The following is a 23,459-nucleotide window of genomic DNA, read 5'->3' on the forward strand; positions in this document are numbered from 1 at the left end:
AGTAGGCACGGTCAGATATTAGAGATGGGACATTCATGACAGCTCCCATTATTACACTCCTCTATCATCCCAGATAAAGGCCTTCATGAGGGATTTCAACTGAATTATACATTAACTTGTCAACTTCTTTAAACATTTTAATATTTCATACATTTTTTTATTCATAAGGTCCCTTAAGATGTGTCTAAGGGGTTTAATAAAGCAGTCCTCTGTTTAGCTCTTTTAAAAGATGATCAGGAATTCACAGTAAATAAGTTCAGGTAGATTTCACTCACATTCTGCCTCCAATTTAAACCTCTATCACGGTCTCAAATAATAATTAAAAAAAAAAAGTAAAATAAAATCCCAAAAATGTATGGTGTGAATGGCTGTGTAGCTTCAGCGAAACACTTTCACTAACTGCTACCTGTTTTCATTTGTGCACAAATTAAACAACAAGCTGAGACATGAAATCTTCAGTTAAATATGAGCAAAACAATAGTAAGAGAAGACAAAAAAAATTGCAACATGAGTAACTTTAGTTTTCAAAATAAAATGAAAGCAGCTTTAGCAGAGGATGCTGCATCACATGACCCTGGCCTGATGTATGGGTAAACTGATGTATCATTATGTGTCTAATTATATTTTAGCAGGATGCTTATCTCCACAATTTAACCCTTTTTAACACAATTAGCACCTGATCCATCCTCACAAGTCAAGGCATCTGCTACTCTGCTCTTCCAATTCGGTCCCTCTGCTGTGTCGATGGCTGGACTGCAAATCACAGCACATCACTTACCTGATGATTAATCTAAAACAGCTAACTGTCTGATGGCTCTGACACTGACATTGCGTGGGCTGATGGTAATGTCTCTCTCTCTATCTATCTCTATCTCTCTCTCTCTCTGTCTCTCTCTCTCTCTCTCTCTCTTGCAGCTGGAACAGCAGTTAAGCCTCATGCACTGATGAACCTTTTAGTTTTTGGACAAACGCTTCCCTCTGAGGAGCCCATCTGTGCTGGGATGACAGAAAAAAGGCGATGTTTCTCACCCTGTGGGACTTTTACGGATTTTACTGCCCTTTGTGGCCTACTGGTACTGCGACACTGACTGAATTCAATGGCATTTTTTGCTTAGATGATTTTATGCAACTCAGAACTCACATATCTGTTCCCTCTTGAGTGTGTTTAGTGACTAAAACTGCACACCACTGAATATGATGGATTCTGCTCAGCCAATTCACCTGAGTGATAACAAAGAGCAAACATCAATAACTACAAGGCTGAGCTAAAACAAATCAGCCAGCTCTCCACAGAGAGGAAACACAAAGAGACACACTTCCTCCCTGCAGCTCTCCAGAGGGACACACGCTGAAACCAGGGGTTGCACACTTTCCCTGTGGTAATTAACACTTCCCTGCAGGCCGACGCCAGTGACTAACAGCTTCCTATAAATCACACTCCCTAAAACCGAGGCTCCCTGTCCACAGCAGCCATAAGTAAACTCTTATATTACACCTGTGAAACTACATGACAGAGTATTTGTGGGAAACAATGCTACGGTGACTTTTCTTAGTGGTATAGAGTGTTATAGGGGCAATTGTATGATACTAACGTGGTCGTGGGAGCAGGTGGTGAACACACAGTGGCTCTTCCCTGTCTGCCTGCCTGCCTGACTGTCAACAGAATTATTTATGACAGCTATTGTTGGTCCTATTGATCAGCTTCAACCTCCACTGGACTAAACCTCTTTCAAACGTTTTATTGGTTTCCTGTTTCCTCGGTTTCTAGGCCCAAAGTTACTGCTCTGTTCCAATGCAAATTATTAATTACCTGGAAAACAACTGACTAGAGCTCAATATATTAAACATATCGCTGTCATCTAATTGCCTGTCTATTCCACTGTAATTATGGCTGCGGGCCGGCTAATGATTTATTTCACTACTTTGAATCTGACTATTATGTTTTTGAATAATCAATTCATGTTTGGTCTTAAAAACATCAGACATCATGTATGTATGTAACAAAATTCTTTCCTGATGATCAAAATTGTGATTATCTTTTCCATTTATAAACTAATTGATTATTTTTTTCTCTAATTGTGAGTTTTCAAACATACTAAATAACTTCATGTAATTTGACAGAAAAAACTGTTGCCAGATCTTTTGATATCTAGATAGTTGTTTCTTCTTTTTGTATAAATGATAACTGCAAATTGATGTTATTATTCCTCTGCTTTTTCACCACTAGTTTTAATTGTAGAAGACAACATGACCACAACTTTACACAGGGGTTACCACAGAGATACAGTACAATTCATGTCCTAAGCTTAGCTAAAGCTTGTAAACATGATGAAACTGGCTAAAAAAAATCCACATTTTCTCCCCAAGCTGCTTCTTTCTTGGTGCTGATGAAACTGCTGCTTTATGCAAAAGTAGCAGCCTTCAGCTGACAGCAATTAAACATGACAAGGTAGTTAGCATCTCCGCCTCTTTCCCTGAGACTCAGTTGACTGCCCAAGGCCTTGACAGTGATATATTACTGTGAACTTTCAACAGTTGTGAGTTTCATTAGCAGGAGTCAACCTGCCTATTGTCAGATCAGCATTTACAGTATCATAGATCAGGTGACAGATGCATTTTGTTTAACAATCTGCGTAATTCTTCCACGCGTGTCTATAATTCATTGCTGTTAAGCCAGCTATTGTGGGCCTGTCCATCAGGCTTCCTGTCTGACCTTGTTACGGCGGTTCATAACCTGAGGGTCGGGACACCCAGGAGGGGTCAGATAATGACTAACAAGGCAGCAAAGAAGACTGAATTAACTAACTTAACACAAAATAAGACCCTTTTCTAATCTTTGCCTTTTTTTTTTTACCGCATAGACTGATGATTATGAGAAAATAATGGGAAAATAAGAACCAACTATACTGACTTTTTTGATTGAACCACATTAAGCTCAAAGACCTACAGTATATTGAGGCTTTTTACCAAGCAAAAGCTGTTGGGAGTCAGTGTTACAGTGCACCAGTGTCATGGTTTCATTATAACACGATAGCCTTTAAAAAGAAACAGTGCAACAACAGCCAATCACAAGACACAAAGGGCAGTAACCAGCTGCCAAGACTCACCAGCGGCTCAGCCATAATGATGCGGATCTTGCGCTCGGACGCGGTGGTGAAGTTGGCGAACAAGCTCTTGAGAACGTACTCGCCCGGCTTGCTCTCCGGGTCGATGCTGATGGGCATCATGGCTGGCGGACCCTTCTCTCCCTGAGGACAGCAGACTGGAGGGATGGGGGGTTTATTGTATCCGTTCCCCACGGGCGACGCTGCGGAAACGACACAAAAAGCACAAGATGAGAAACGGGTTTGTTAGGTGAAAACATTGCCAATTCAAGCACAAATGAGTGGGACAGGATCAGCCACAGATCTGTTTACAAAGACAGATCACCGAATAGGGTATTAGTGAGAAGTTTCCAAACATGGACATAAAGTTCCCAACATGTTGAACATTCCTGAGGGAGACTGTCCAAAGGGCACCGGCTTGCCCCGAGTCTGCTCTTTCTTTCTTATTGCTACAGTGAACAGAGTGCATATGGAAATTAAAACACCACGGCCAGCAGCTGGTGTTTTCATTTCGTACCAAAGATGTCATTGCCCTTTGAGGGAAGCAAAAATCTTGTGCATGTGACCATCCTCCAGCCAGTGTTATGATGTGGCTCACGTTTAATTATGGATGGCTTAGCTGAGCCCATACAACCCTACAAACTAACACACAAGTTAAACTTTACCTCAGTGTTACACTCTGCTGCCTGCAAACACAAAAGTGCTAAATATAGTAAAGAACTGCATACAAACATCTCATTAGAAGAGTGACTTTTTTTCTTATTCAGCCCCAAACTCTACAGCTCTTAACTGCACGTCCACCACAGGAACTGAAGTGCAAAATATTCAGAGGTCTTTGGGATGACAGCAGCAGACTTATTGCCTTACAATAAGAACCACGTTTTCTCCATCTACTGCGAGTACATGCAGTAAATAAATGCGACTGGAAAGAAATCACATCAGACTAAAGTACAGACTGCCCTGTGTCAGGAACGTCTGTCAGAGTCCCGTATCAAACACCAACCTCTTCATTTTGTTTTCACTGCTGTTGAATCCCGCTCACAAAACTGGTTTGGTTAGAGATTATAAAACAAAACACAGTTTATAAAGACACGTCAGCCTCACTGCATATTTGTGGAAAGTGAGACTGTCCTGTGTGAACTGCTGACAGAACAGAAACAAACCATTGCTAAATTAATCCAATAAAACACCAAGGGAAGCTGAATCATGTTATATAGGAGAGTATTCTATAGTATAATATAATTCTATAGTAATTAAATGGTTTTTTAGCTCCTGGTCTCCTAATCAAAAGATATTTACTACAGGCCTGTGAAGCATATTTGAGCACACGTGCATGAGCCTTGAAATTCTAGTAAAACCTCCAGGATGTGTTATGTGTTATGTGCTAAGTTAATTTAATGACCTTTGACATCAGTTTTCCTACAGATCAGAGGTTGAGAGGACAAAACGCCTCTGATGAATGACCTCATCTGCTTTATTCTAAACTACTGCCTCTTTACAGAAACTGCAACAAATGCACACAAGCCAGCGGGAAATTTACACATCAGCACTTGTTGTGCAGAGACAGTGTTTCTTAAAGGTTTGCGAGAGTAAGTAGCTCTGACAAAGGTGGTACTAGTGTATACGTCTTCTTCTCCTGCTCTGGACATGAAGCGTTTGGATGCCTTTCAAGGAATGCCCAGCATGTGTGACGATCTTGTATGGCTTTCAGAACATGCTTCCCTCACTCTTGGCAACTCAGCACCTACCCAGGCCCTTGATGAAGCTGATGACGCTGGCCTTACTCCAGCACACAGCCGCCCCGTCCATAGTGGGGAAGGAAGATATGGTATCCAGGGTTGTCCTGAATTAAGACAAATCGCTCGCTAATAAAATCCACCAATGTCCATGTCTTGCATGTCAGCTGGGTCTGTCCTGCTGGGCATAGTTTCCATGGCGCACATAACCAACGGCGGGTGTGTTTTAAAAAGTGGGAGTAGTGTTTTGTACGAGAGACCACGCAATCTCTTGATCTCACCCTCTCTCTCTCTCTCTCTCTCTCTCTCTGAGCTGCTTCTGCTATGGCTTCCTTTAGCCTTGTGACCAACCAGTGCCTTCCAAGAGTGAAGGTCAGGCAGGAATTTTTAGCTGAGCCACAGCACAGTGATGAGGTCCAGCATGCTATGGTGGCATAGTTGTGTGACTATATTTATCCTGGGGGTACACACTATACTGACAGAGCAGCCCTCCCCTTTCCTCCACCTCTGTGATCCGTAAGCACGAGGCACAGACCACCAGAGTGTAAACACCGTACTTGATCAGACACCGCGGCAGCACACTTCCTTTAAAGTCAGTGACAAAACTTAATATTAGGGGCTCATTCAAGCAATTTTTCGTTTTATAAAGGAGACAATATAGCTGATTTTTAAATGAGTCTGAATACACACACGTCCGGTTTAATGTAATTTTCCAAGGCACGACATGTTCGATCAAATTCAATCAACATCTCAACAACAACAAAACCCTCCCACCGTTAATGACTTTGAGTGGAGATGTGAGGCGAAGAAAGCAGCCAGTGTGCAGTCTGCTCTGGGCGCTGTTCGAAGACTCAGACGCAACATGTGACTCTGCAAACAAGGAGCCTGGGCACTGTGTGCATTACATCATCACCACGCTGGAAAGACCCTGAGCATGGTGGTGCTCCCTGGAGGACAATACAGACAGGCTAACAAGTGTCTGCCTTACACACACACACACATGCTCACACATACAACACATACACACATATGCATACAAAGAATGCCGCTCCCTATATGCAGTCCACAGGGACAGTCCCACTGAGTAAACAACCGCTTTAGCAGCCGCCTGTGAACAGAGTGGGTGGATATTTAGATACCACTGACCTCCTTAACTGAACCAGAAATTCCAATGTCAACATTGGACATTTGGGAGCACTGGGTCCAGCTGCTGGGAGAAACACTGACAGTGCATTTCTATGAGAGAGTGGCAATGCATGCTTTATAATGCTTAAATATTATCACATAATCCTCTTCTTTAAAGCAGTGCAGCTTTTTATATGTGTGTGTGTGGGTGTATATATATATATAGTGTATAGTATACTGTATATAATTCTACTACTGTAGGTGATAAAGGGGCACTTTTGCATGGTCCACTCAAATAAAATAAAATAAATAAAAATCAAAAAAATCATCTACTGAATGAATGAATCATCTAATGTAATTACTGGGAAAATCTTCTCAGATGTCTCATGTGATAAAGTTTTACGGGTAAAGGACGGTCGGCCATGTCTGCCACAATGACTGTTACGTTGAGATTAAAATGAAAATTCCATGGATACCTAACATTTAACATAATTAAATCTACAGGAATGCATTTTTCATTGAAATATTTTTTAAGAGGACACAACGGCTGGAGCTGATGGAGCAACTTACTGTACATCCTCACTCTAATACATTATCACAAGTTCACACTTTGACTGTCTCAAAAAAAATTGGAGAGAGTAGAGAGAGTGAGAGAGTGATTACAGACCTCTGTGTAAAGCAGATTAAAATGTCGGTCTCAAACTATTGACCATCAGCCCTGTTTTAGCAAGCTGACATCATGCTGGAAACTGCTGCCTGCTGTGAGGGAGCGCCTTTCAGGTCATTTATATAAGTCCCTGTTAAAACGCCTGCATCTGTCTCTTCCAGCTGAACAGGGGGGATTTGTCTACTGTATGTTTTAACTTCTGCACTTTTTTAGTTACGGTTGAAATGCTGTTTTCAGCTCCGCAAAAATAGAACATGAGTGTTGCATTGCACACTCAGCTGTACAAAGCTAAACATGGACGTGCAATGATTTCAAACCAGATTTAGCAAACTGAAACATAGAAGGAAGAACAGATTAAAATTGCTGCATTTCAAAATAAATAGATAGAAAGACTATCTGCTATCACATTTCATAACAACCCTCTGCAGCTCATCTCCTGCTCTGATTGGCTGGTGGTGGACCGGCCTTCAGGCAATTTGAACAGCAGACCCTGATGTTGCGCAGCTGCACAATGCCAGTTCTGTGCTGCCGGTTGTCACTGTTTTATTCAAGCTAAACAGAGTGACTTGTGAGAGAGCAGTGTCTAAAGGGCCTTGACTTTATTTAACCTTGTAGTTACAGTGTAAACAGTATCTGATAGAAAGCATGGAAAACACATACTGCTGCTTTTGGACACAAAACAAAGTGTGAGGAATCCCAGTGTTTTATGATGAGTTGTTATAATCTGTTGTACTCTTGTGATTGATTACATAACAGCCAGTGTAAATGGGAACTAAGATGTGAGATGATGTCAGGGGATCACATATTAATGAAAAGTTTAAATGCAAAGCCATGGGACAGTGCTGATACAGTATAACGAATGCCTGTGCCTTTATCAGCAAAGTGACCCACTGTGAGGATTATGCAACATCATCAGGAGATGGCTCAATGTTGAGTGTGTAGACAGGGACAACGTGTTCAGAGGTATCCCTTTACATTCAGATGCAATTGATATATACAAGCAGCCACACTGGCAGAGAGGTGGAGCTGACTTGCCGCTATGTATTACTTTAGATTTTGAGCATTGTCATGTCAGACAATGCTTTAGTTATGAAGTTAGATGTGCATTTGGAGGGGAATGTAAACTACAAGTGCTATAATCACCTGCTTTTTCTACTTTTCTACATGCTTCTGTATCCACCCTGCAGGCCAGTCTTATATAAAACAGAGTTGTGCCATGATCAGGAGCAGGGAGGCATCCCATCCCAGCCTCATGGGCCCAGTGGAAGGCAGTGGAGCTCTTCACTCTGGACAGAGCATGTAACCAAGCTGAACCTCCACTAATCCTATTACTGTGTCCTTGCACTTAATAAGAGCTGTTTAGACTCTGTCATAGACTCATAGACTGAAGTGAAAAAGGGCTAGCATCCAAAGGGAGACAGCGGGAATGAAATGCTGAATCACCATCAGCAGAACTTTTAGTGCACATGGGTTAATCTGTATGTCTGTGTATAACAAGCCACTTCCAACCAGTTGCCTAACTCTCTGCTAAATACTTGGAGTTATGTATCTGGCTGTTGCTATGAGACAAGAGACAACCTTTTTGAAGTGTGGTTACCTGCTACTAAAAGTAAGATGCATCTTGAGTTTGCAGCAGCTGCCACACTGAACACAACTCAGTCTGCAGCAAGCAACAGCATGTCCATGTCATGGACCACAACAAGAAAAAGACACTGTCAGTGTCAAGTCAGATTCCCAAAGGAGCTGCAGCTTCAGGCGGTCAGCTCTGTCAGCTCAGCACAACAGCCACCACCACCACAACAACAACAACAACAACAACAACAAACTGCTACTCACTGCCGCTCCATGATTTCAGCAGGGATTTGATGCTGATTTCAAAGAAGCCCGAGTCCTGCTGACTGGCCATGGCTGCAGCTTCCTGTTGAGTGTCCCCCCTCTAGTTGTGGTTTCCCTCCAGCAGCAGCAGCAGCAGCAGCAGCGGCAGCGGCTGAGCCGGGACCAGCAGGTAGCGCCTGCTGTCACCTCTCTGTGACGCACACAATGCTGTGCTGACGAGTTCCTGAGAAAACACACTAGCACCGCTTTACCCCTCCTCTGGTGTTCTGTCCTTGGCTATCAGCCTGCTCTCTTTCCCTCCCTCCACTCTCTCTCAACATCCCTCTCTCTCTCTCTCTCTTTCTCTCTCCCTCTCTCTCTCTCTCTCTCTGTAAAGCTGTGGCAGGCAGTGGGCGGCAATGCAAGCTCCCTTTAAATAACTGCGTGGAGGCTGAGAGTGCAGGAAGCAATCCTCTTAGTGGAGCGCAGTTAATAATAACTACTGTTTGTCTGCCTGCGGCACGGCCTGATAATGATGACAGCACTGGGCTGGCTTGTGCGTCTTTCAGCAGGACTGGGAGCATCTGACGGGCCACCGCCACTGACAGAGGAGACAGACACTGCACGAAGTGTGACACATTATATGGAACGTCTGGGAGAGAAGTGGAAAGAAGAAGACACTAAAATGATCAGCAAGCAGACAGGATTAACTGCAGGCAGAGGATCTGCATGGGAACAGGGGGATGACTGTTGCCTTTTAACCCCTTTAAGTCTTCACGGCACCAACTTTCAACTGCTGTCAATAAAATGTAGTCAGACAATATAAAGAACAGAAAAGAAGTAAAGCTTCATATCAGCTGAATTACCTTCACACTTGACATTTTTTGAAAACATATAACCCAAATAAGTGACAAAATAGTTGTTCATTAAATTGCTGCTAACTAAGTAATCAATAACATTTTTTCAGCACTGCTGTTGTTATACACTCTGTCTGTGGTGTGTACTCTAAGAAGGCCACAGACAGCCTATTTGCATTATGTTTGCAGACTGCAACAAAGCAGTTTTACAGCAGGAAAACTAGAAGGACTTCCCCCCCTGTTGCTTTTGCTCCTGTTCCTGTTTGAACAATGCAACAATTTGTAATATTCACAACAAGTTGCTCTGTGAAAAGCAGATGCATGACTTTAACCATATGGACTATAAAACAGATCCTTCAATCCCCCTTCCTCTACTGCCCCTCAGCGCTCTTAGTATAATCCTATCAGAACTCTGTCTGTCCATCAAGCGGTAGCAACTTGACCTTCATTACATAATACATTCAGTGATGGTGAAGCCATTACTGCTTCCAGTGCTTGGTAAACACACATTTCAGAGGCTGTAGTGTCCGTGCTGCCTGGTTGTCCCTGTGTCACAGTCACACTGGACTGTGCACTGTATCTTCCTAGCCTCTGTCTCACAGCAGCGACTTCTGTTTTTATTTTTTGAGAAATGAAGGCCCCTCCTTGAACAACAGAGCGGTTGTGAGTGACTTATGTCATTATTTATGAGGGCTGTGTTTCCAACTGCGTTACACTTCCTGTACATTCGTTCATTTTGTCACGTCATAACAAACGAACACTCCAGGGACTGGACTCGGGAGGCTGTCTGTTTTTAAATATGTGAAGAGCATGACTAGTGTTAATGTGTACACTCTGCAGAGCTACTCTGCTGGTTAAGAGTTATGTCATGACAACGCAAAACAAGTGTTTAACAGTGTAGAGTAGTTGGAAGAATAAACATCTCAGGTAGTACAGTGAAAAAGAACTATACGGTCGGCTATGCTTCGAGGCAGCTACTGATACTGTAGCTCTCAATGTTTGCAACACTATATTATATATGCTTGAATGAAATAAAGAGCACAATGTAACACAGGCACCTGATAACCATCATACAGTAGATGCCTGATATGCAAAATGTCAGATGCTGCCAGAAGCTTTGTCCTACAAACAAACATGTCCTCACACTAAACTAACAACCCATTAGTCGCAACAAACACAATATATAATACTTTGCTACTAAAAATTTAATTTGATTGTCTGTCATCATTTAAAGTATTTGAGTACAAGTTCTACCACCGGCTCTGTCCCTAAGATACCAGTATCATGTTAATGTTTTTTTACCGCATGGAAACTTGACTTAATGCTCTGTTCTTGCACAGAAACAAATCTTTTACCTATTACTTCTGTTTGCAGCTTGTGTTTCAACAATGAACACAAACAATGATAAGGACTAATCAGAGTCATTTTGTCAGTCGCTTGGCCTGTTATTGTTTTAAGCATAACACTTCATTACTGGAAACAGAGATCAAATCCTAATGGATTCTTTTAAAAGACTGAATAAACAGCTCACTTCCCTGACTTATCCATCAGTTATAATCTGGTCAGCCTGACTTTGTCCAGTAAGAGGCCCTCCGAAGGGCAAAGCGTTATGTAATTCCCTAGTAGAACAATTTTAGGATTTTTTCAGCAAGGCTCAGACTTAACTTAAATTTTGAAGGGAGCAAAAACACAAAAACACCAACCACACTGTTCGTCAGTTTTATTTCACTAAAATACGATTTATGTTTAACTCTAAAGTCACAACAACACCACGCATCACAAACCAGAAGAAACTTGACTTTTCCGGTGTCTACTTTTAGGACTAGGATAAAGAGTCTGTCTGAGATGAATCACAGTAAAATGACCGAAGTCCTGATTCACGACTGCTGCAGAGACACAGTAGTAGGATTGTTTATACAAGGCGACAAAAATACCACTAAATCCAAAACAGTGAGTGTGAGAGTAGTTGTACAGTTATCTCATGTCCTGACAGGCTAAACACCCTATTATTTGTGATGACATGTCTAATGGAGCTGTCTCTCAAAGAATTCTGAAGTGAGTGTAGCAGAAAGTGACAAAGCAGATATCTGTAGCGCACTACAGATATCTAAACTGTCAAAACAGACAAGATGAATATGACAACTCACTCAGTGTTTGTCTAACATCATGTCACAGCAACCAGGAGTGGACTTCATGAAAATATCAGACCTAGTGCCACTCGGAAGAAACTGAAATAGTGTTTATGGCACTGAAGCTTATCTGGATATCTCTAAACCTGTCAGTGTAGCCGCTGCCAAACATTTGGACATAAAGCACTGACAGTTTGCTGGCACGCTGGAAAGGATCAGTGTCACTTCTTAAGAAAGAAATCACTTTGGTAATACTGAAGTTCACCGTGTTGTTTATTGGCAGCTTCGCCCTCGGACGTGTTCAGTCTCAAAGCAGCGCATGTAAAAGGCAAATAAATCAGAGACACATTGCCGATGACAAAAATGATTTTAAGCGGTTTTCTTTAATTAGGGATTCAGCGGGTGAAGGCTCGGACACATTGAGCACTTATTAAAAGCATTATCAAGCCCTGATGAAGGTGAGGAATGTGAGGTATGTCTGTCCAGTTCAGCCATCTTTGTGATAATCAAGCTGAAATCCTTGACTCCCTCCTCCTCTCACTCTCTGCCCATGGCACCCCTCATTTCTTCATCCTCCTCTCTTTTGCTGTTTGATGTCACCATCTATTCCAAGTCATTACTGCTTCCTTGTTGCTTGTGACCATGAGCTCAACTACATAATATTTGAAATGATGATGTACCCTGCCCCTGTCTGAATCCATTACTAACAAACCATCAGATTCTTATGTAGCTGACAAATCCAATGGGGAGGTGGGACATTTCACAAAGTGATGGCAGTAGTAGCTGAAATGCTGTTACTGACTTGAAAAAAAGAAATCAAATTTCTTCCAGATTAAAAACAGAATTCGTGACAACTTTAACTTCACAAAGCGGTACCTACTTTCAAGAATGGTGGGCCTCTTCTTATGGCGCATCTTTTTAAACTTCCCTCTGAAGTCCCTGGGTGGGAATGGATCCAGAGGTAAGCTGGCAATGCGCCCCAGGACAACCTCATCCAGTCCCTCAGAGCAATCCGTCTCACTCTCAGCCATATCTCTCACAGAACTCTCGTCTAACGACATGTTGGATGGCAGGGAGCCCACAGCTACTTCTATCATTCTTCCAAAGGAGTCATTTGAAGCCGTGCCAGGTTTCCCCCTCTTTCTTTTTTTGTTGAAGTGTTTAAAATATCTCTTCCTTTTCCTTCCTCACACAAACTTCTTTCTCTTGGATAGGCAGCAGATGTCTGCCGTGCAGATGCAGCCAGGCCTGTCAACTTCAGTCTGCTAATGTGTTTTAACCCCTGCACTTGTTAGGGCAGTTCAGCAAGTTACAGTAACATTCATGAATTGGCCAGGTATTGGATTACTTGGAGCCTCCCCTTTTCAGTAAAAAGGCAAGAGCCAGAGAAGAGAGGGGCAGTCATAACTGAGGAAGGAGGGAGAGGGAAAGAGAGGCGGCTCTGACAGCTACAACATCCCCACCTACTGTATGCCCACGGGGCATTCCTGAATAAATATCCTGTATTTTTCTTGGAGTCTACACATCAAAGTCTAAACAGTCGAGTCCAGCCCCTGGCAGTGTTAATGAGACGCAAACTAATTTCTTCAATTATCACGCAGTCATTACCCACATAGAAGGTAGAGGATATGAGAAGATTTAATAGTTTTTCAACAACTCTTCTCCACATCAGAGGTGTTTGTTAAAGAAGCAGATCCTCCACAGTGCTCGGTGGCTCCATTAGTCCAGTAAACAACATCTGCACATTCCCAGCACTTTCTTCAGTCTCCAACGCTCTGTGTTCTGGCCAGTGTTGTCCTACCTCTGCATTATTTCCTGCCATTTATATGTCTGGCGTGAGGAGAAGTGTGAAACCATCAAGGAATGACTGCGATGCAAATCCAGAGGAACGTTCACACCCCTCGCAGCTAATGCTCTTTTCAGTCTTTTTCTGCCACTGAAGTGAACGTTAAGTGGACACACCTACCCAATGAACCAGTTTTTCCTAGTCTGACCTACATTAGCAATACAAACACCCTGTGTATGTGCGTGAGGTGGAGGCGTTTTCTGTTTTAGGAAGAAACTTCAGATAGAACATGGAACAACCAGCCTATACACTCTCTTTTCTCACGTCACAGATGTGTGTTGTTCTTTTTTTTTTCTTTTCTTTTTTTTTTTTGAACCGCTGTTGTGCAAAACAATCACCTAAACATGACTAACTTCATGACTGACTGAGCATACAGGGCTGAGCAATGTCAAACAGAAAAGCTGCACATCAGAAAGCCCTGTGGCAACCAGTTTTTTCCTCTGTCTAACGAGTCCAGCAGTATATAGCTTTACTTTTCATCCACCTGTCAGAAAAAAAGGTAGCCTAAAGAAAACAGTTTCAGACGAATGCCTCTGCTGCAGCATGTTTGAGAAAACTGTCAAAACCCAACAAAGTGCATTCATCATGTTTCTGCCACTCCCGCAGAATGATGAATTACAATTACAACCTATGAGCCTCCTCACCTAATTAAAAATAAGTCCTCCAGGATAAAAGTCATCATGATCTCATAATAAATCTCAAGCAAAACAACATGTCTTCCAAACATCTAGAGATGCTTTCTGTCAGTGGCCCAGCACAAACTGAAATCATTAAAAACACACACACACATAGTATTAAAACACAACTCTGTCCAAGATTAAGCTTTACAATTGTTTGAATATAAACACTGAGTTGAACTTTGTGTTGGTGTGTAACTTAAGAATGTACATTTAGATTAAAACCTCTATCAGATATTATTATCCTCTCTTTTTACAGGTGTGTTTGGTGCTAATGTTGTCTAATGTTGTTGATTGATTTATTCCTGCCTTCAAGTATTCACGACATACGTCTTCCTCTACTGTATTATTACTGTAAATGACATGAGGGAGCAAAGCATGTTGTAGTGACGGTGCGCCCTCTAGTGGGCTGTTAATTATCACTACAAGTAGCGTTCACGCTTCATCAGTATATTTTAACTGAGAATGTGCTGGTGATGGGTATGAATGTCTGCTCAACTTTCACAACTGAACTCAGCCCTGCAACAGTTACACTCTCGCTTAGTAAATGAATGGACCTGAATCTGACTACAGCGATGTTCCAGTGTAAAAGCAAGTGCAACTGAGTTTCCATTTGTTTTCATCTTTATTTCATTGGCCATTCTGTCCCTTGACTTTGACGCTGATCGTGTTTCAATGTAATTACAATCTCCACGGGCGCTGTGCCGCGCTGTGGCTGCCCACTGCTCCTCAGGGATGGGTTAAATACAGAGAAGGAATTTCACTGTAGCTGTATATGTGACAAATAAAGTACAGTACCTACCCACCTACCTAAATATTAACGTGTAATTACCTTTACAAAATAAAGTTGCAAAGTTTCCCCAGTTTTGGTTTCAATTATACTTACAGTAGTATACTTACAGTGTTTCCTACATTATATCAACTTACATACTAATTAGACGTTAGTGACAATAAAACTACAACTTAAACTATATGCTTTTGTTGTTTTGATCACAAGTTGAACTGAAAATTAAACTGTTTGTTTCATTGCATATATCACAAAGTGGAGCAGAGCAGGACTGGCTGGACCGAGCGTCGAGGATTGAGTCTGAACGGCCGCTGAAACCAACACCCCCCTGGCGGAGACAGAAGGCTGTTTCCATGGTGAGACACATTTAGATTTGCACAGGCAGAGCAGAGCACGATGAATAATTGATAGATATCAGGCCCTAATGTTAGCACAAAGTAGCTGAAGGTTAATTCCTCCTATGCTCATGGACTCCTGAATGGAGCACTCATGCAACAAGTAGACAAACACACAAGGCACTGTGGGAACCAGTGCTGGTCTGGATACAGATGACTGTTACATAACACTTAACAACTTCAAGTGATAAAATGTCAGTGTCTATGACTATGCCATTGAAGTGCATTACACTTAACTGTTTTATCCGATGCCCAGAGAAAAGGCTAGGCAACTGTACAGGGAACTATTTAAACATCCGTTGAATACCAAGTGGAAGAACTTTGTGTAATGATAACTAAATTGGATCAAGGTTGTCGACCTCTTACAGCTGTTAAAACCTTTTACTGCTTTTACAGGTCATGCATGCCACAATCTCCTGATCCTGGCCATTTGAATTCATCCATCACCAACATTTCACATATGTAAAAGCATCCACTGAGACTAATTATTCAACGGGTCACCTACTCTCCACACTGCTCTGGGTCTGGGGTTGGGTCAACACACAAAAGGACCATTCAAGGGCTGCAAACAAGTCCACACACTGCACCTGTTCCCAGCACTGCCTGCCTATTATCAACCTGAAGAGGGAAGGGCTTCACGTTGAACACATGGAGCCACTGTGGCCTCAAAAAAAAAAGTTGCCAGGTGAAGTAAACAGCATGCATATCCAGTTACACTGAGGTGAGTATGTCCTTATGCACTGTGCATCTCAAATTCGAGGGGAAAGAACACATATTGATCAGTCCTCCTGATGAATATTTGAGTGTTTATTCATCAGCACAGCACATACACCAACACCAAGTACATGTTCAGTATAGATCAGACTATTTTTGCCAGGTGGATAGCTCAGGGGTTTATCTGAGTACCTTGGAAGGGACTATAAATATAAAAAAAGGAGAGACATGCTAAGTTGAGTTGTTAAAGCCCTCATTATATCCACTGCCTCCAGGCATGCACTCCCTGTCTTCTGAGGGAGGGTTGAAAATCTATAAAACTACTACACTTCTCTGCTAAAGACTCCTCAGTTTTCCCAGTGCCAGCCGCTCTTGAACAACTAGGCTTATGCTTTTATTTTATTACCCAACAAGCCTTCTTAAAGGAAAAAAATCTTTGATCACATCTAACTGAACAGGAAGTGCTGCTACTGAATTTAAAATTGCAATGTCTCATTCTCAGTATTACTGATGTCAGGACTGACAATAGTGATAGTGTTGTTGTTGTTGTTGTTGTTGTTGAAGTTAAGTTTGACATTTTCAGTTCAAATTAACATGCGCAAAAATGCAGACTTTCACTGGTGTGACAATAATGTCAAGTCAGTTCAAGTCTACATTATTTATGGAGTGCTCCTGCACAAACAAGTCTGTTCTGTTTGTTTTGCAGAAGAGGCGCCAAACAAAATAACAGTGTCAACTAAATCTGAGCAGAATGAGGCTGGAAAATCTTCATTTTAAGTTTGAAATCTCCTCCAATAACTGACACAGTGACATTCTTGTGATAAGAGATCACCAGAGACACAAAAATACAAATAAAAGCTTCAGACTAACAGAATAATGTAATAGATAGAAGTTAGAGCACTGCTTTGAGTGCCACATTAAATGCCGAGCAGATTCCAATGGGAAAAAGAGGAAATAGTAGACAATATTTCAAATAATATCAACAGTGTAAATGGCATGATGTTGTCAAGACTTTAACTGTGTCGTTTTTATTGTTGTTGAAGCCACAGAAGTGCACACAACAAGAAGACTGTTCCAAAACAACATGACTACAACAGACAAAAGATCCACATCAATCTCGGGGTTTGAAGGAGGCTGAGGCCAAGGACCTCTGCACCAGGTGGGCTTAGCCAGGTAGGAGAAGCTAGAAAACCGGACCAAGCACACCCAACACAGAAAAGCCATTAGGCCAATAACCAACTGACAGGTTTCACATTACATCACCTCACATCACCTTGGTGTCCCAAAACACCTTATAGTGCATTCTTTTGTCAATGCAACTCAGCGCCCTCCACAGGTGACGATATCTACGGACTACCATACCATAGACACTACCATAGACTGTAACTCCACAGCAACTTCAACACAAAAAGTCTAAATGCTTCAGGATGTCTGGATATTTAGCTTTATTAAAAAATAAAAAATAAAATAAAATGTCAAAACCAAATTTTGAGCTCACATGACTTAACACCCTGCTCGACCTTATTTATTATGACCCTTCAAAATGCGAGTCAACAGAACTTTGCAGCGCCTTTCGTTTCAATGTAATGGAAGGCCTCATCTTATTGACATGAAACTCAGAGATACGTTGGACGAACAGTTTTCTCTCTGGCTTGAAAGAAAAGACCGTAGCCAATGGACCGAAACAGAAGTGGAAAAAAAAAAAAAAAGATTTTCAGGAATTGCTCAGCATCAGAAAAAATTATAAATACCTTCAACTTCGACGTTTAGTTTACTCCATTCCCACCTGTGAAGTTCCTCCAGGCGCTCCACTTCTCTGAGCCGCTGTCCCTCCATCAGCTCTGTAGAGCTAGGCTCCGCCCCCAGCAGCCACCCTGCTCATGTCCTCCTGAATAATGAAACACATGCAAAGCATTGGCTTTCCTCAGTCAGCACGATGACCTGGCCCAGAGCCGTGTCAGCCGCTCTCAGACACATCTGCTGCTCTATGATCAGTCAGCTACAGGAGACAGGAGCTACTGTATACACCCTGATATCAGAGCAATACCACTGAATAACACAGGAAAGGCATATAGCTGCACTATAATGCTACAAGTTCAAAGTGGTTCTCAATACAGTCACTAAAAAAACGGAAATAATACTGAGATACTGAAATAATAGAGTTGAACAATGCATTATAAAGACGAATAAGAATGTCTAGATTAAGGCATCAGCCTAAAATCATTTGATTTCATCACTGCTCCCTGGTTAGCCTGCTGTGCTCACACTCACTTGGCTCTGATGAAAGAAGCCTGGGTTGGATTCTAATAAATCTATAAGATTTGATGCAGATGTAGGGGCTGGCTGGTTACCACATAGTATAGCAGCAGCTGATGACAATAAATCCATAACTGGCATTGCCAATTCCATTGTAATGTCTCATTTAAAGAGAAAACAAATCAGTAAAATATATGGATTAAGATAAAAGAATCAGATATTAATTCATAATACATTATGCATTAATGTATTTCTAGTCTATGGCTTCAGTTTTAAATAGCATATTAAAACAGTACACATATTAGTTTACAAAGAGCACTCACGGATCACTCAGTGAATGTGTCTTCAAGTCAGTCAAGAACCAGGTTTTAAATCATAAATGTATATTTTGTGTCAATTGCATTGTAAATGTGACTAAATATTCTCTCATCCACTCCAATAGAAAAGCCCATTCTGAAATACTGACACTATAGAAATATTTTGTATGAGATTTAATGTTTGTTTTTTTCCACAGTTGTCAGTTATAATAAATCTGCCCCTGTTTAAATTTAGTGTTATGTACACAGTGGCATGTGCCCTACATCTGCTCTATTTACAGCCACTTCACAGCCACCCTGTCAGCCATGTGCCTTCAGAGAGGGCAAGCAGAATAAATGAAGTCACCATGTCCGGAGTATGGGTTAAATGTACACGCTGGGCCTTGCCACATCCATAAATATGAGACAAAAGTGCAGCACAAGCAGCCAATGTGCATTGGCAAAGATACAGTTGACAGAGGAGATGTATTATCTATTGGACTGCTGCAAAATATTTTTTAAAAAGTCCACCACCTTTCATGTTATTCATTCTAACAAACTTTCCTCTTTGGGAAACTGGATGTATTGGACATGTATGGTAAGAGATAGAGACACTCAAATGCTATCGGTGAGACAATTAATAGGATTATCTCTGAAAATGCCATATACTGTAAATAAACTGAAATGCAGAAGATGTGTATTGTGTTGATGTGCTCATCAAAGACTGCCGCTTTGACCATGCAGCAAATTTAGTTTAATGAGGATCCAGCAGGTGGCGTCAAAGAACTTGATAAAAGAAAAAATGGCTTTGAAGAGGAGGTGGAGAGGAGCAACACCACAGATATGTACAAGTGTAAAACACCATGTTTGAAAAGAGCAGGAGCGAATGATGTTCACTGAGATGAAATGCACAAGTTCTCATATTACAGCTTGACAAGTTTACTCTGGAGCTTCAGACGCCCACACATCTTGAGAGAACAACATTCACAGATATCCTAATAGATTTGTCAGAAGTTAAAGGTGAAGGTCTGAGTTTCTCTTTGAAAAGGGATCTGTGTAGTGTGTGAACCCAAAGCCACAGAGAGGCCCAGCAGTTCATGAGAGCAGATACTCTGAAAGGGTTGGACGCAGTTCAATGGCCGGCCATCAACCTCTCAGACATCACTGTTTTAGCACTCAGGGAGAGAGAATGTTACTGATTCAAGATGATAGCATGCCCAAGAGCTCTGTCCAGAACAGAACAAAAAAATTGCTTTGTCAACTGTATGCACACACTTGTCACAATGACAGCAGAGCCTGTCAGTGCTGGTGAGCTACAGAGTACCAGGTGCACTGCAAGGAAAAACATAAAAAACATATTTGTGCATGAAAATTATTGCGTTGCTTTGATAAAAACCAACAAGTATTGAGCTGGAATGAGAAATAGCACTGACACAGTGAAATCTATTTTATAATCAACCTGTGGAAAATGCTTTCCTGTGTGTTTTTGTTTGCTTGTTCTAAAGTGCACCAGGTGTTCTTGGCTTGCAACATATTGGCTGCAGTGATAATTCTGTAATGCTGCCCATCAATGAAATAACACATCAGTGCCACAGCGCAACGAGAGACAGACTCAAAAGCAGGTGCAGAAGTCAGTGCTGCAGCTCCAACCTGATCCAAGTGTTCCTCTTCCAAATGCATGATAAAGCGGGATGTGGATTATTGTCACAGCACAGTGCATTGATGCACATGCAGGTAGTTTTCAGCTCAGATGAAAGCCTGCAAACCAATTAAAAGGAGATTCCATAAACCAGTTGTGAAAGCCATGACCCACACAGGCATGTGTAAAATCACATTAGCCACATCTTCTTCAAAGTAAGTCACGCTTCACTTTGTGCTTGCGGCGAGTAGGTTCAATGCCGTCCTGACATTTATCAGGGGTATTCTGTGGCTGCTGACACTCCTGCAGCAACTCGACGTTGGTGGGATTTCTTGTTATAATATGAAAGTTTTCAACTTGGCAGCTCAAAGTCTGAGGCATGATGACCCTTGATTCAGGCTTTGGCTCTTTTAATGGCAAATGTCGTTCTCAGCACAAGAGATCAGTTCCCCACACAGGGCAACTGCAGAGGAGGAGGGCACTGAGGCGGCAGGTCCAGACTGTGGATCAAAGCTCTCATGTCTTGCAGGGATGCTTTGACTGCATGGATCGGGCTGGGCTGCACAATTCACCAAACAATATTGATGAGGCCACAGATGAGCTGCGCAGCTTCAGTGAGCTCTGCTAAGTATCTGAGCAAGGACACACTGTAATGTTTTGGTGCTACAGCCCTGTAATGGATTTATGATGTTAGAATAGATGGATGATGTTTCAGGTTTGTCTTTATTTTTAGGAGTATGATCTAGATTCAGCCAGGAGTTATAAAGCTGCCAGAACTTAGTCTCATAATTTGAATTACCATCAAGAGAGAGGAACAAAAAAAAAATATGACTAACATTGTTCAGATAATTGGAGTCGACTGAGGTATTTGCCATTCTTACCAAAGAGAGACTTGGCATGATTAGGGGTTTCTTGTGGAGAAGCTTGAAAACAGCAGGTGATGTTGTTACTGGAGAGGAGGAAAAGGATAAATGGGGTGAGAGTGGATAAGACTAAGCAAGAACTTTAAAGCTATGTAGAAAAGCCAGTGATTTATGTCTGGTTGTAAGTCTGGCAAACAGCTGGTCGATGCGACTGATGGTTTTCAAACAGATGGAAAGTGAATGAGATCCTATACGATTTGCATACAGGACCCAGGGAGGTGTAAAGACGCCACCTTACAACACTGATGTTTTTATACCAACTTCTTAAGGGCTAAATACTCAAGCAAGTATTTCAGTCTCTGAGTTTTGAACCATCTCAAAAGCCTTACAGTATAGCTATTACAAGGTTTCCAAGAATTCATGTATCATCAGTAAACTACACGCAGCATGTTCATGTGCACTAAAACAGACTGATTGCTTCATGCCAAAGGAGACCAGAGGGAGGCAAAATATGTAATAAGACCAGCCTTCACACTTGCTGTTTGTGTTTGTGCTGTTAAATGTGGTTATTTTCTACGAGCTGACAAATGCTGAGTGTCTTACTTAGCAGGTGTAGGATGCGCTTCCTCACTGCAGCTCAATGCTTTCATCTGGGCTGCTACCACATATGCATTTTTCCATTAATGTCTCACCTAGTGTGGTGTTAATGCTACTCTTCCACTCTAATTATGGGCTCTAATGCCACCACAACAAAGGCATTTCTAATGTGCACATCAAGACTATTCATGAGGAGACACGGTCAATGCAAAAATAATAATGAAAAAAGATGATACTTTCTGTAAATGGTAGTATGAAATGAATGTACATCTATGGTGCAACCCAAAAACATTTACCAACTGCACCAATGTATTCCTGGTGGTAAGAGACAGAAGTACCCTCAGTGAGGTGCCTGAACTTTTACATAAAAAGGTCAAGTACAACAGAAGACGTACAGTACCAAGGCCTAAGTAAAAGACAAAACACATCATATCATTCTGATAAACCAGTTACAATTGACCTGAGTGAAAATGAAGTGCTGCCAGCTTCAACCAGAGTAGCGATTTCCTTTTATGCACAGCTAGCCACTTGGCACACTGTGCACGGCACACTGCAGCCCTGATGCTCTGCACGGCTAAGAGGACTTTAATGGGTTTTTCTTTCCACTTTAGGTTTAGCAACAAAACCTACTGCAACTCACTGGTCAGGACATCAGTGGCGTAACACCTGTCTTGTTTGAGTGCATTTTGCGTGGTCAGCATTTCACACACAACAGTGTAGCTTTGAGGACCTTGTAGCTTTACAACCTGATTTTTACCTTTTAAGTGGTTGCGATTACCTGATGTGTGGATGTCCTGTCTCTCTATGCCTCCCTGCTTGTCACAGACAGTTGAAGTCAAGGCTTAAAAAGTTCTGATAACTTCATAAGTGCATACAGCAGCAGAGTTTTTAATAACAGGCTGTGAATTGTGCCAGTATCCATATATTTTGCAAAGAGGCTGTGCCACTAAGTTATTGGCTAGGGATGAATACATTTTCATTTCTATATCTGTAAACATAGAGATCTGTTCAATCTGCATGTTTTCCATCAGTGGCCACTTTTGACATTGTTATTTTTCTTTCATTAGAAATACACCAGACTGGCCTGTCAAACTTGTTGTTATTTATTTGAATGCATTTAGACACACTGTAAAAAGAAAGCAGCCTTATCTGTTCTGTGTCATCTCACCCTGAGCATTGCTTTACTGCAAGATTAATGCTGATTGAAGGTTACCGCCTCACTGCTGTTGAGCTCATATCATTATTTCTAATAAGTGTAATGACCTCAACATCCCTGTGTCCAATTCTGGCCTAATTTGCAAAATCTGCAAATTATTGCAGCTGCTCTTTTTTTTGACCTTGATGTTCTTGTTGTTATTATGATGGCTCTGTAATATTTATCGACTGCTCCACGTGAGGCAGCAACAGAGGCAGCTGGAACATCTGTGTAGTGTACGTACAGCATCAGTCTTACTGTTAGGACTCCGTGGGAAAGCAGAGGTGACTACTGTGGATCATTTTCCTTAAACGGACGCTCCAATTCATCATCCCTTCTCTGTCTGGTTTCAGTCTGTCCTCTACCTGCTAATCTCCCCCAGGAGGGATAGCAGGCCTGGGTCTGGCACAAAAGCACGCAGGAAGGCCGCTTGTTTATCTTTGATTTTATCAACAATCTGCTTCTGTGGAAATATAACACACCACAAGACAACACAGCTTCAAGTTATGAGGCTTCTGTAAGAGGTATCTCTCAAAATTGCAACATAAAAAAGGATGGCCAGATGGGCTTATCAAATCAATTTTGAAAGGAGATTATTCTTGGACATGGTATAACTCACTATAACTGAGCTGCATCTTCAGAAGCTGGAGATGCAAACAAGTGATCATATCTGCCTGGATGCACATATATAACTCAGGGTTATACAGGACACAGGGCTGAAAAGAAATCACAAACATAACCAAAAAACCACAGACTCTTAT

The 23,459-nt window shown here is 41.7% G+C and overlaps 1 protein-coding gene across 4 annotated transcripts in view; it reads right to left on the reverse strand.

The window, feature by feature from the left end:
* Window positions 1–17,654, reverse strand: part of LOC310995971 (protein furry homolog) — a 50,363-nt gene extending 32,709 nt beyond the window's left edge. For 2 of the 4 annotated variants that reach the window (XM_083985197.1, XM_083985196.1), the window contains exons 1-2: window positions 8,469–8,687; window positions 3,108–3,307 (exon numbers count right to left, since the gene is read on the reverse strand). In XM_083985197.1, the coding sequence (XP_083841323.1) occupies window positions 3,108–3,307; window positions 8,469–8,538 (270 nt within the window). In that variant the 5' untranslated portion in view covers window positions 8,539–8,687. Of the gene's footprint in view, window positions 1–3,107; window positions 3,308–4,852; window positions 5,161–8,468; window positions 8,688–17,603 lie in introns of those variants that run through there. The other 2 variants (XM_083985199.1, XM_083985198.1) reach the window with 2 other exon arrangements.
* Window positions 17,655–23,459: the final 5,805 nt, after the last annotated feature.

The sequence above is a fragment of the Trachurus trachurus genome, assembly GCF_905171665.1.
Source record: "Trachurus trachurus genome assembly, chromosome: 13".
NCBI classification, from domain to species: Eukaryota; Metazoa; Chordata; class Actinopteri; order Carangiformes; family Carangidae; genus Trachurus; species Trachurus trachurus.